At 30.9% G+C, this 13,051-nt stretch overlaps 1 protein-coding gene across 1 annotated transcript; it reads left to right on the plus strand.

Annotated features, from left to right (window-relative positions):
- Positions 1-613: 613 nt before the first annotated feature.
- On the plus strand, positions 614-10,919 carry LOC105332547 (receptor-type tyrosine-protein phosphatase C). Its single transcript, XM_066082819.1, has 14 exons — positions 614-664; positions 2,053-2,089; positions 2,194-2,291; positions 2,543-2,674; positions 3,060-3,208; positions 3,756-3,891; positions 3,998-4,147; positions 4,262-4,355; positions 5,055-5,128; positions 5,335-5,469; positions 5,853-5,978; positions 6,392-6,546; positions 6,756-6,891; positions 7,091-10,919. Exons 3-14 carry the CDS (start codon positions 2,229-2,231, stop codon positions 7,205-7,207), a joined length of 1,467 nt encoding a protein of 488 aa, XP_065938891.1. The 5' UTR covers positions 614-664; positions 2,053-2,089; positions 2,194-2,228; the 3' UTR covers positions 7,208-10,919.
- The last annotated feature ends 2,132 nt before the right edge of the window (positions 10,920-13,051 follow it).

The following is a 13,051-nucleotide window of genomic DNA, read 5'->3' on the forward strand; positions in this document are numbered from 1 at the left end:
TTCTGGAAAAAGAGAGCAATGAAAGGAAAATAAATAGAGATACTGTACAGATTTGACATGTAATAGATTAACTTTTGAATTGATGACAATCGAATTGGTGTACTAAATTTAGCATATTTAGATGATGATCTAGATACGGAAAAAAAAGTAATGCAACTAAGAATGAATATAGCAACACAGGCAATAGTAATTATGCAGGCATCTACGTTTCAAAACTTATTGTCGCAATCCACTGTCTGGAAAGGGATTCGGACAAGGGATTTCTGAAGGAGTTTCAAGTAAGAGACTGGACTTTAAAAACACACTCATGGATTTAAAAAAAACGAGACCCGATTTAGTCACATAATATTTAAACAAACATTAATTAAACATTTTATAACATACTTGATATTGATGCTGTGTTAATTTGTTTTAAAACAAACATATGATTAAATAACAATTCATTGACAATTCACACATTTTTTTAAAATAAAAAATGGCATAATTTTATTCATTGGAAATTTTAACAAGAATGTCTTTTTTAAAAATCAAATATGCATTATTTGTTTGATATATTGTACCTACTTGTAGTCAATTCCCTATGGAGAACAGTTAGACAAACCATGTACGGTTGGCAAACTGCCAGAAAATATCCCGAAGAATAGATTTAAAACAACTTTTCCATGTAAGACAAACGTTCATTCAATTAAGATACTAGATTAAATTCCAATGACTAAATGATCCTGCTGGTTAGATAATCATTAAATTGATACGAGCTTTGTCACAAAATAGCGTAGACAGATTGCGTTATTCAGATAATCAAAGACAGGAAGATTAAACTTGTGCCACAAAGGGTTCAAGTAATTTGCATTTTAACTAGGTTTTGAAATTAAATAACAAGATTAAATTAGGGAAATAAGAGCATGGTAGATCATAAATTTGACATGCGATGCAATGTTAAAAATGTAAGTTAAATTCAACATATGAAAATTGCAAGGAAAAATACTTTTCAAAATAAAAAAAAAATCTAAAAAAAAGGTTTAAATTTGTTAATTATTCTATTATTTACCCAATAAAATGATTTTGGCTATAACAAAACTTTTAAGGATTTTATAACGCGTTTTGTGACAAGTGGAAATGTTAACAAAAATGACGACGTAAGCGTTTAAGGCGGTAACTGATAAAATTTTGTAAAGACATTGTGATATTTCCTCTAAAGATTTTTTTAAATTTTTGATAAATAGATTAAAACATATACTATTTGAAGGTATTGTTCCTTGACAACAGGTAAGCGTCTCGTACATCTTGATATATTTTTAATGTAATTGGAAATGTATTAATCTAATTCAAGATGACCATTCAAGAGTTATTTTACGGTACGAAGAAAAGACAAAAGATTACATAAATGCTAATTTCATAAAGGTAATTATTCATTTGTATATGTAATTACACAATCAAATATCTATTATATTTATATTCGTCATCGCATAAAATATGACAACAATAGTATATAGAAATATAAAAAATAGCAATTACAATCAAAAAGTTTGAATATCTAAACATTCTATATACAGCATGCATTTCCATAAAATGAACAAAATTCATTTAAGTGTATTTGTCCATAGAAGCTGACAGAAGTATTTGTATTGTTTTTACAAAAGTATTCAATGATTATGTTCAGTGCAAACCATGTAAATAACTGAGTTGTATAATTATAGTTTAATGTTAAGCTTAACAGAAAAAAAAGTTTTAAGTCTAGTAGATTTTTCTCACAAAAAGGCAAGGGTATGGTATGAAAGTTGTTTAACAAAATATAACTCTGTATCGAAGACTTATATCAAGATTAATTTTCACAACAAAACAAATGTAATCCAGTTCATAACAACTCAACGCTGTGGAAGGCGGTCATTCAAATATTAAATGCTCATCATCAGTAAATGAAAACATGATACTTAACATGGTATTAAAAATGTCATTGGTACAGCCTTATTGCCTTTATTAAACAATTGTGGCACTCGTAGTTGTTCAATTATATGACTTTTCACTTATTTTTATCGGTCTCTAATTTAACAGAATACCTATAGACAACCGGCTTATATTGCGGCCCAAGGTAAAAACGGACTTGCTGTATTTATATTTATACTTATCAATTTGTGCAACTACTGCTTCATCCACATAATATTACATATCATATAATTCTGAACTGGGTTACAGGTCCCATAGTAAGCACGATTGAGGATTTCTGGCAAATGGTTTGGCAAGAGGATGTTTATGTAATTGCTATGGTTACCAATCTTTCGGAAGGAGGAACAGTATGTTTTTTTTAGAATCTAAATCCTTATCATTGTTTTCCCTATTTTAGTTTCAATAATTGCGAAACGGCTAGTTTCAATATGCCAAATATGATAACTTACTTGCTAATAATTCAATATTTTCTAATTAAAAACATTACGTAAACATCGTCAAAACCTTAGACATTTCGAAAGATTGTATAACAAAACCTAGTTTGCTTTTTTTTTTTTTTTAGTTTTGATCTGAATCTAACATTTATCTTTGATATTAGATAAAATGTGCAAAATATTGGCCGGATAACACAGGAGATAAAATCAAGATAGACATATTTGGTATTCAACTTGATTCGGAGAAAACCTACTCCAGCTTTTTAATACATCAACTTCAACTTACTAACTTGAAGGTAACGTAATGGAACGTAACTATATGTATGTTATATTTCTTTTTTGACATGAAACGAATAATTAGTTCAGACAAACACCAAAAAAACGAGATGCAATGTAACATGATATCGTTTTGAGCAAATAGAAAATATTCCGCCCAAATCTGAAATAGGAACTGATCTTGATTAAGGAATTTGTCAAAAATACAGTAGATTTCTATGAAAAACGGAAGAGGAAAAAGTTCTTAATATTTTGTTCTTGATTGTTGTTGTAAAGAAATAGATCCGAAGGCTCTCAGAAGGCAAAGCTATGATCATATATAAATAATGAAATATAAAAAAAAAAATATGCATTTCTTATCTTATTTCTATTTCGATACTTAAAAATTCATAACATCAATTTAAGACCAAAGCAAGTCGCCAGATCACTCACCTACAGTACACATCGTGGCCGGATCATGGCACACCTGATCCTTTGGAACTCCTCATGTACCATCAGTATGTGACAAAGGCAATGAGAAAACATCCCGAAAATAAACTTCTAGTTCATTGCAGGTAAGGGAGAAGTGTGATGAATAAACAAAACACACTACCATAACTTATATGTACACAAACGGAGAAGAAAAAGAAATTGCCAATTTTGTTCTGAATGTCTTTACTCTCTTTAATAATATATTAGCCTGAGTACTACTGACATATGAGAGCCTTTTGGGTATATTTAGTGGTTATTGAACGTTTTTTTATGTTTTTTGTAAAGAAAAGTGGTAAATTAATATTTCGATTAGCCATTAATAGGATAGTCAATATGTTACATTAGTTGCATCATATTTTACATAAAACATACATTTCACTGTGTGAATTGATCATATTAATGACTTTTTATCAATGACTGGCTTTTGTAGTACGTATTCATGTTAAGCATATTTTGAGCAAGGAAACAGTTCGAAATTATTGAATCTACTATTTCTGCATACAATTGATGACTCTGCAGTACGTTTTTTTTTATACAAATTAAGCGCTGGTATAGAGCGTAATGGGATATTTTTAGCCTTAGATGCTTTATTGTGTCATTAATGCCTATTATGTATTACACTATTTTTAGTGCTGGTATAGGGCGTACCGGGACATTTATAGCCTTAGACGCTTTATACCGACATGGAATAAAGGAAGGCAGTATAAACATTGTAGAGTATGTTCACACAATGAGGGAAGACCGAATGAACATTATCCAAAACCTGGTTAGTATTAAATGATTATTTTCACGTTGTTCATTTAGCTGTACGTAATAAACGCATTAAGATTAAAGTGAACGTTGTTTAGTTTTTAGTTTTTTTTATTCTACAGGATCAATACAAGTTCCTTTACCGTGCATTATATGAATCTTTCCGGGCCACAATTCATCCTTTTTCAAAAGAAAAGTTCATTGATGAAGTTAAATCGGTTTTGTCATCCGATAACACAGTTAACTTATCGAATCTGAGAATTCAATTCAAAGTAAGGCTCTCAAGATAACTGTATTAGAGTTACGAAATATCGCATTGTATTATAAAAAAAACTGTCACACAATGATCAGCTGCAGTGTGTTTGAACCATATACTTGCATTTCAGGAGCTTGACTCTTTGAAACCAGTGTTTCAAGAAAATGAAAAGTCAAGTGGATTTGAAAACATGACCCTGAATATGACCGGAAGTGTTTTGCCTGGTATGTGAAAAAAAAGTTTGATAATTCCAAAATTAAAAGAAATCAAAACAGAATACATATTTCTTAATTTTTTTTTTACGTTTCATATCCAATGAAAGTGAAGTTTATGTGGGTGGTTATTAGCCTTTATGGTCGTTTTACTGGGTTGACTATTATTTTTTATATTGTATCAATAAATAAAGTTATTACTCACTGCGTTTACTTTTTGTTCAACAGATTAGTCTCCAATGATTTTAAAAATCAATGAAGTATATACCCCTGCCTCTAAGTTCTTTATCCGATGCTGTTAAGAATAGTACATAATACTGAATTTATTTTACGAGGTCAACAAAAAATATTACGTTCAGGGACTATATAAAGAAGACACTAAGTAAAATATATTGATGCAACATTATGTTAATCCATATATGTATATATATATATATATATATATATATATATATATATATATATATATATATATATATATATATATATATATATATGAAATCTTGGGTACGTATCCTTAACATAGTCTTCATTCCCTTGTATCCCTTTAAATGCTTGAATATATTTTACAATCAGAATGAATTACCATTTCTATTGGACTGATAACATTCTATTAATAATTTATGTTGACATGAACAAATAATGTGTTGTAGTTAATTATATAATAATAATATTGATTAATTTACCTAAAACTATGCTTGTTTTATTTAGCTGACAGAATTAGGATCATTCTATCGTCGCATGTAAAAGGCCGAGGTACATACTACAACGCTGCCCCAGTATCGGTAAGATTCGTGTTATTTAAGATGAACTTAGATTAACAATTCTGCGTATTCTACAAGCACATTTTACTACTAATAAGAAGATGGACGCTTCGAAGATGTGAATGAATATGGTATGCAGATATATATTCACAATGTATGGTTGTACCATATAACTTATTATTAAATGTTATGCAGTCATGCTTAAATAACGTTAAATCTTATATCAGACCTTCACGATGAGAGACTGCGTCATTACTGGTCAATACCCTGTCCCAGGGGCGGCGGTTGACCTGATTCGACTCCTTGTTGACCAGGAATGTAGTACTTTGATTTCGACAAGTCCACTATCGGAAGTACCATCGGTAGGTCTTTGTTTATAAATGATAAACCTTGAAGTTGAGAATTAAAATATTTTTTTAAGATATGGCCTAGAGATTTTATCCATGTTTATTTTAAAATCAGCCGTGAATGAGCTCAAATTTTCAACTGAATGAAAATTTCAAGTTAAAAGAGTCAATAATTTTTTTTCGACGCAAACGGCATACTTGAAATTCACTACGGTATTCTCCTTAATTAACAAATAAACAACAGTCTGGTTATTTCAAAACAGAAATGGCACATGTTACAAATCGTTACGTTATTTTTTTTTGTATTTTTTTCCCCAAAATTTAAGTTTACAGACGATTACAACTTTGCCGCAATATTTAATAATGTAGACATTTTCGGTATTGACTTTCGTTTTTAGAGCATAGAGTGGTTTTATCCATCCCCTAGAGGGAATATGATCTTCCAATATAGGGTCCAAATAGATGAAGGTGTCAAAATAACAGATTATGTCATCAAATCTACCATCCGAATAAAGGCATCTGCGGTATGTACAAGTTTCAAACAGTAGTAAGCTTTCTACCCTAGTTTTGGTTACAAAAGCTTGTCACTGTTCATATCTTTCGAAAATATTCGGTTTGGTAGGCTACCACCGTGAACTTTTTTCCCTGACAAATACTCTACTAAACGTTGTTTTTCTGTAAACATAGAAATTTTGCTAGGCGGAACATCGTGATTAAACACAAGTATAGTATAAAAGGATCGTTACTTTGAAAATCTTGTGAATAAAATAAATATTTAGGTTTTTCAAAATACATTTTATTCTGTTCATCTGTGTCGTCCGAGATGAAATGCTATAATTATATCATGTTTATGTCATTTTCAAATGTCTTAAAGCACAATTGTCGTATCGTAATGTGAAGGGAACAGACATGTGATGTGATTTGAAAACCGTTTTAGGCCAGTGACTGGCAAGACGTGACATTGTATGAAATGAATACATGGCATACAAATGACAAGCTTCCACTGGAATATCGACCAATATTAGATGTCGTTTCACTTTTACATTTAAATGAAAATGTGGATGCTGAAAATAAAATTGCTGTTCTTTCAAGGTATTTGGCGTATTTTATGATTTTTTAAAATACTTCTATTTTACAGTAAAATTCTTTACAAATGAGGCGACCTAAACTGAAAATAGAAAAATAAGTTAAAAGCTATTAAAAACTGCGCTATTGATGGAATAGATGTAACGGCTTCAAAAATGAAAAATAAATGAACTCATATAATTTTTTTTTTACTTTCGTAATGATATTTTTTCAAGGGATGGTTCGTCCAGATGTGGAGAGTTTTGTGCTGTGTATAACGCCATACAACAACTACAACAGGATCAGGAGGTGGACATGTTCACCATTGTCAGACAGCTACAGAGGCGTCGACCAGAAATGATATCAGTTTTTGTAAATATATATCTATATATATTCCTACACTGCCTAAAACACCTAATCAATGATTTATGCTCGCTGCTAACAATAAGAAAACACACCACAAAACTGTTCAATGTAACTCAAGGCTTTAAAAATAAACAGCTGCTTTTTGTATTAGTGACCATGTATTTGTTTTTAAAAAATGATAATCAACTTCTTTACTTGCTTTTAGGAAGAGTTTATGTTCTCTTGTCAAACTGTTTCCCAGTTCATTGAACAGAATCCAGATGAAGTTAACATCAATTACAACCATGCTTTAGTGGGTGAAAATATTTATGCCAACGCGTGATGACAGTTATAATTTTTGACATGAACATCAACAAACTTTTTTCTTTTAGCATTTACAAATTAAGTCATTGGTTGTATAAATTATTTATTTATAAATTGGTGTATTATTTATTATTTCTAATGTTATTTTTCTCGTGTATAATAATATGGTCCATCCGCTGATTGTTTACCATATTGTGGTGGGATAACCACCATACTTAACAGTTAACGCTTGTAAATTGATACGATCAAATGTACTGGTACATGTAGTGAATGAATAACATGTCATTAGGGCCCAGCAAGGATTTGCGGGTGCCCTATATTAATCACTCTGTCCGTCCGTTCTTCTGTCTGTCCGTCTGTCACTCTTCCGTCCACAAATTTTGTTTTTTTCTAATAACTTTTTTTTTATGGTTGCCCAATCAAGTTCAAATTTGGTATGGTAGTTCAGTAGGCAGAAATACATATTTTGATGCTAAGTTTGGTTCTTTATGTCTTCTGGTTTGGAGCTGGGGTATTGGGGTAGATTCCTTAACTATGCATAAGAATGAATGGGCAAAGAGAGATAACTGCTGAGAATGTTACCATTGTATACTAGGAAGGCTGTGCAATATTTGTCCTTTGGGATTAATTAACCTTCCACAGGAAGAAAATCCTAAGCTTTATCTTTATCTGTCACATTGAGATTAATTACTGCACTGCCTGTGTCTGCAAATGAACTTTGTTTTGAAGTTGAGGTCAATTTTGAATGATGTGTAGTATTGTGTACATTCTTTGAAATATGGATTTAAAATTTAATATTCATACTTTATTTTGGTTAAAATACCGTACACAATGATTTATGATAATTTTATTGAATTCTAAAATCAGGATATATTTTAAGATATCCTTTTTCACTATTTTATTTTTTAATTATTTATTTTATTTTTTTCTGCATTAATGCTGTTAATTTTAACAGGTAATCAGATAATAACCCCATTCTGTCATTTCTGAAAAAAACAAAACAAATCTTATTGTAAATTTAAAGGAAAGGATGAAAGAGCAGAACAATTAATCCCCTGGGCTTAATTATCTTGCCTGCTGCAGAAAATTTAGAGGATTATCTCTATCTGTCATATGAAGATTAATGAACACCTTTGTCTGCAACTGATGTTTGTTTTGAAGTTGAGGACAACCCTGGGTGATACAATGTATTTGCATTCACTGAAGGCTTGCATTTTATAAAACACCTGTTTATTAAATACACATTTAATAAAACACCTGTTTTTTAAATAAACATTTAATTTAGGTTTTTTTATAAGACATGAGGTTATCTCTGTTTTATGCAGATATAAGGTTACTGTTTACAGTTTTTGGACAGTAATTATCTTGAAATTTTAAAAATACAGTTGTTACATATAATGTTCATATTTTTTTTTTAAATGTAATCAAATTAAACTCTCATTCCATGAGCTGCACCCTTATATTTTTACCCCTCAGTTCAACACTTTAATTGTTGGATGAAAATCATATCCAACTACAAATCATGAGATTCTATATATTGCAGTTCTTTACATCTTATGCCGGGCATTTATTTTTCATCATTGTTAATATAAAGAGGGTGGAATTAAAAGTTTTTTTCACTTCTGTATATTAATTGTCATAGCGGGGCCCTTCCTGACTGGTCAGTTTTCTAGTTTATATTATGTACATTTAACTTATTATCAGTTCGCTTTAAATGCAATGCTATATTAAACACTACTTTTTTTTTTATAATTTACAAACATGTCATACTTTCCTTTTTGATTTCTGTTAGGTGCCATTTTTCCGAAAGCATGGGAGGATTATTATAATCGTTTATCATAGCAAAAATGCTTAGTTACTAAACAAATAAATATACAGCATATACGGGATCGAATCGTTTAATCAGCCAGAAAGAGTAGTCGTCATTTTAAACTTGTTTTCACGAAATAAAAACACACCATAATTTTACCCTACGAAAGCCCAATGTCTACTGAAAGTGGTTCTAGTTTTCATCATAATAACGATTTGCTCCTACCATTTTAAAAGGACAAGTTTTTGTTTAAAACTTATTTTATGCCTTCATAAGAGTAACCGCTTACAAATTTGTTATTTCAATGATTGTGATATGGTATCCGCAAACTGTAAATACATTTTATCTGATAAGTAATGATTGTTTAATTAATTTTAAAATAACCTTCATTTTCGACTTTCAAGCCCGAAATAGTAAAACTGAGACCAAGATGCAAGACACAATCTGGTGGATCCAAGTCAGTGCAAGTTTAAGTGCAGATTGGCACTTGCAATGAAAGGAAACATAAATAACGAGGCAGAACAGCGTTAATAGTTTTACTAAAAATAAAACTTAAATTTCACACACATATGAAGTAAGTGTTACAGCGATGGTGGTTGCAACATAACGAAAGGCAGTTGGTGAATCTGATCTAAACCAAAGCAAATTAGCAATGGGAACATTTCCATTTTCGACAGTTGAAGGCAGGTTAGGTAGTGGGTTGCCATCATCTCCGACCCAAGGCGAGGATATACTTGCTCTGGAGCCTTGTATGAATGTCCAAGGTTGAATTATGCCCCCATTCTCTGTTAGAAAAGAATGTATACATACGTTAGAACAATGATTCTGTAGTAACGCCTATGCAAGGGGGAATCTGTGCTATTCAGTGAACTGAGATATGACTGAATGGCAGAGCTATGTCATTCAATCACATTTCCAGACCATTCGGTTAGCATTCAGTAGACAGTATGGCCCAGATTTACTCTGAGTATATTTAGACAACATTCATCTTCTAAAAAAAAAGCTCTCTTATATCGTAATAATAAATGTTTAAATTTTAAAGCTAAACACTGATGGTATAATTTGTTTTAAATGTGACAGAATCTTGCTTTCAAAGTATTATCTTAAAAAAGAGTTATATCCAATTCCTAATCTGTTTTTTTTTATTTATCCCCCTTGGAACCATTTTAAGAGGAGCTTGGACTTTGAGTAGTTGTGTCAGACAGCATTGTAGGCCTGTAATTCGTGTTTGTTTGAAATCTACATTCTCTTGTAAGTATTCATATTATAACGATTATAACAAGTTTATAGTTAAAAGATAAATGTTTACATGCGTAAGTTTAACCGCTCACAAGTTTATCTTCTTTTTGAATGATCCCTATATATTTTCAAATTGTTGGTAATAGTGTATACAAATCTTTACTTTTTTTTTTAAATGTGGCCCTGGACATTGAATATCGAAATGCTCACATAAAGAAACATAGTCCCCATTCCTAAGATCTCTTTTTTCTACTTTAGTCAATCTCAGCTTACAAGCATATGATATGCATTTCTCAATTTAGTACATTTTAAAGGGCACACACAAATTAAAAAAGCCATATAGTATGGTATGAAGAAGAAGGTGACATTTCTATAAAATAGAATTAAGTTTTCTTTGACCTATTAATATTGCTGTTTCAGGTTTGCTCTAAAGACGGTAAGCTTTTTTGAAAAAGCTAAACTTGTATTGTGGAAACATCAAATAAAGAGCCTCTCGTTATTTAGTGTGAATGTAATGCGCATGCGCAAGATTGTAAAATCCAAAATATTCAGATGATTTCTGGAATTTTTTAAGGAATTTTCGTTAATTATTAATTAGCGAAGCTTGATTGAGAAAATATAAAAACAAATTGGTAATCTTCAAGTACCAATGGTGTTTAAAATATATAAAACAAAACACAAAACTCTTCCGATTTATTGGTATTAAAGCTAAAAATTGTTAGTCTATAATGTTAATATAGATTTTAATTTTAATATAGTGCATGTAGTATAGATTTATATATAGCCATGTTTGTGAGAGAATATTAAGTTAGAATATTACAGTGTCAATAAAGACATTTTCAGAACACATGGGAAAGTCTATATAAAAAGGAATCATTAAGCTGAACGGATGTTACCTTGAATATATTTACCTGTGTACGACAGAATCCCTAGGATGCGTGGACCCTGGGCTCTTACGCACACACATAATTCGGCACTGGTCGTGTTCATCTGCCATATACAGGTACTTGTTATTATTAATTTTCTTATAATGAAATTTAACATCCCGTATTTATGTACACCTGAAACATTTACCAGTATTACACATTGCATGCCCCAACGGTCAAGGAAAATGGTGTGAAGGTGTAGTGGAATTGGTCTTCCGAAAATAGGTATTTCAGTATGGGTTTGCCTGCCAAATTTTGGTATTTATAGCCATTGCTTAAGATGTCTACAATTCTTAAATTTTCTTTGAGTTATTTGAATAAACCTAAACCTATACTTGGAAGAAAACCATCACACCTCCTCTGTGGTTGCTTTTCTTTAGTAAAGTAAAAAATCCTTTTAATAAAAAATCTCCATACATGTATTTTTTTCATATTTTACAAACAATCATCAATAAGAAATAAACGTTTATTTTTTTTAAGCGGATGGCAACTAATATCGTTATAATTCTGCTACATATACAACATTGTTTATTTGTACTTGCTTATGATATCATTGATAATTTGTATCCTAGTAAAATTTGTTGAAAATATGCCAAATGTCCATTTTTCATGATATTTTTATGCAAGCTGAAATGATTTCATTTGTTGTGAGATAATATAAATGTGAATGGAAATTTGTTAAAAAGTAATTAAGTGATTAGATTTCGAGAACAATCGACATTCCCGCTATACCTGTATGATACGTACGACTGTAAAAATCATACTCATTTCAGCATTTATTTATTTTTTATTAATTAGATCCTAATTTAATTTATGGAAATCCATGCACCTATTCAAGATAAGTTTAAAATTTAGAGTTCATTTTTCCTCAGAAAAAAAAATGCAAAAACGTATTATCATATTTATTAAAGTACTGTAATGTCAATCGAGAGGAGTATTACTGAGATCGGGTTCAGGGTTTAAAAATAGTCATGTGATCTGTTGCGCAAAATCGACAGTTATATGACAATAGGACTCCGCATGAAGTGTAATATTTATTCACTAATAAGGTACTTTGCATGCTTTAAAATATTGCCATGAGCGACAAAATTACTTATTAGGTTTGTTACTGACTGTTTAATGAAATTTGTGGGGTCGGTAAAGTCCATAGAAGGCAAGGCGGAGCCGAGCCTTCTATGGACTTTTCCGATCCCACAAATTTCTTTAAACAGTCAGTAACAAACCTAATAAGTGTTTTGTTTTGTCGAGGACCTAAAGTTTGATATGTAAACAAACGTTTGTGTAGAAAATCAGTTCAAATAACGTTACGTCCGCCATGTTGCGCTATAAATTTTGACGCTTGCCTTTTAAAGAAATTTGTAAGCCACGTGACGCGTTTCATCCAATGACGTCGCGACATTCTAGTCCGAGGCAAAACAAAACAAGATATTCGGACAAAGAACCAGGGTCAGAAAATACTACAAATGACCTAGGTGAAAAATATTTATTTTAAGTTTGCTTTTTTGGATAAATAAGAACTCTACTCGGTAATGCTAACTGCCGAATCCTATTTCGGTTTTTTATTTTTCCGGAAATGTCCTTTAATTTTGCAAACGTCTACTCCTGATTTGAAATGGGGCGCATTCCTCTCGGAAACAAGTATTAAATAGAAAATTAAATATTACTACCAAAGGTACGTTTTTACATAAGTTTTATTTTCCGACACGAATTAACCCCACGCAAAAAGTATATATTGATTAAAATAATAAATTTTTGTCTGATCACCTGGAGCGTGCAGAGTTCGAAGATAACAGCGCTGATTAAATTTTTGGCAATATTTTGATCTGCTTGATTACAACATTCAGTATAACTTCAAGGTATGACAATTTTTTGTTAGTCACTTTAAAAG

The sequence above is a fragment of the Magallana gigas genome, chromosome 1 (genome assembly GCF_963853765.1).
Source record: "Magallana gigas chromosome 1, xbMagGiga1.1, whole genome shotgun sequence".
Taxonomy (NCBI): Eukaryota; Metazoa; Mollusca; class Bivalvia; order Ostreida; family Ostreidae; genus Magallana; species Magallana gigas.

Bases quoted from the DNA above. Each gene is read 5' to 3' on its own strand.
- LOC105332547 (XM_066082819.1), top strand. From the start codon at position 2,229: ATGGTTTGGCAAGAGGATGTTTATGTAATTGCTATGGTTACCAATCTT. The intron at 4,356-5,054 runs GTATGTGAAAAA...TGTTTTATTTAG, and splicing joins GACCGGAAGTGTTTTGCCTG to CTGACAGAATTAGGATCATT. The intron at 5,129-5,334 runs GTAAGATTCGTG...ATCTTATATCAG, and splicing joins ACAACGCTGCCCCAGTATCG to ACCTTCACGATGAGAGACTG.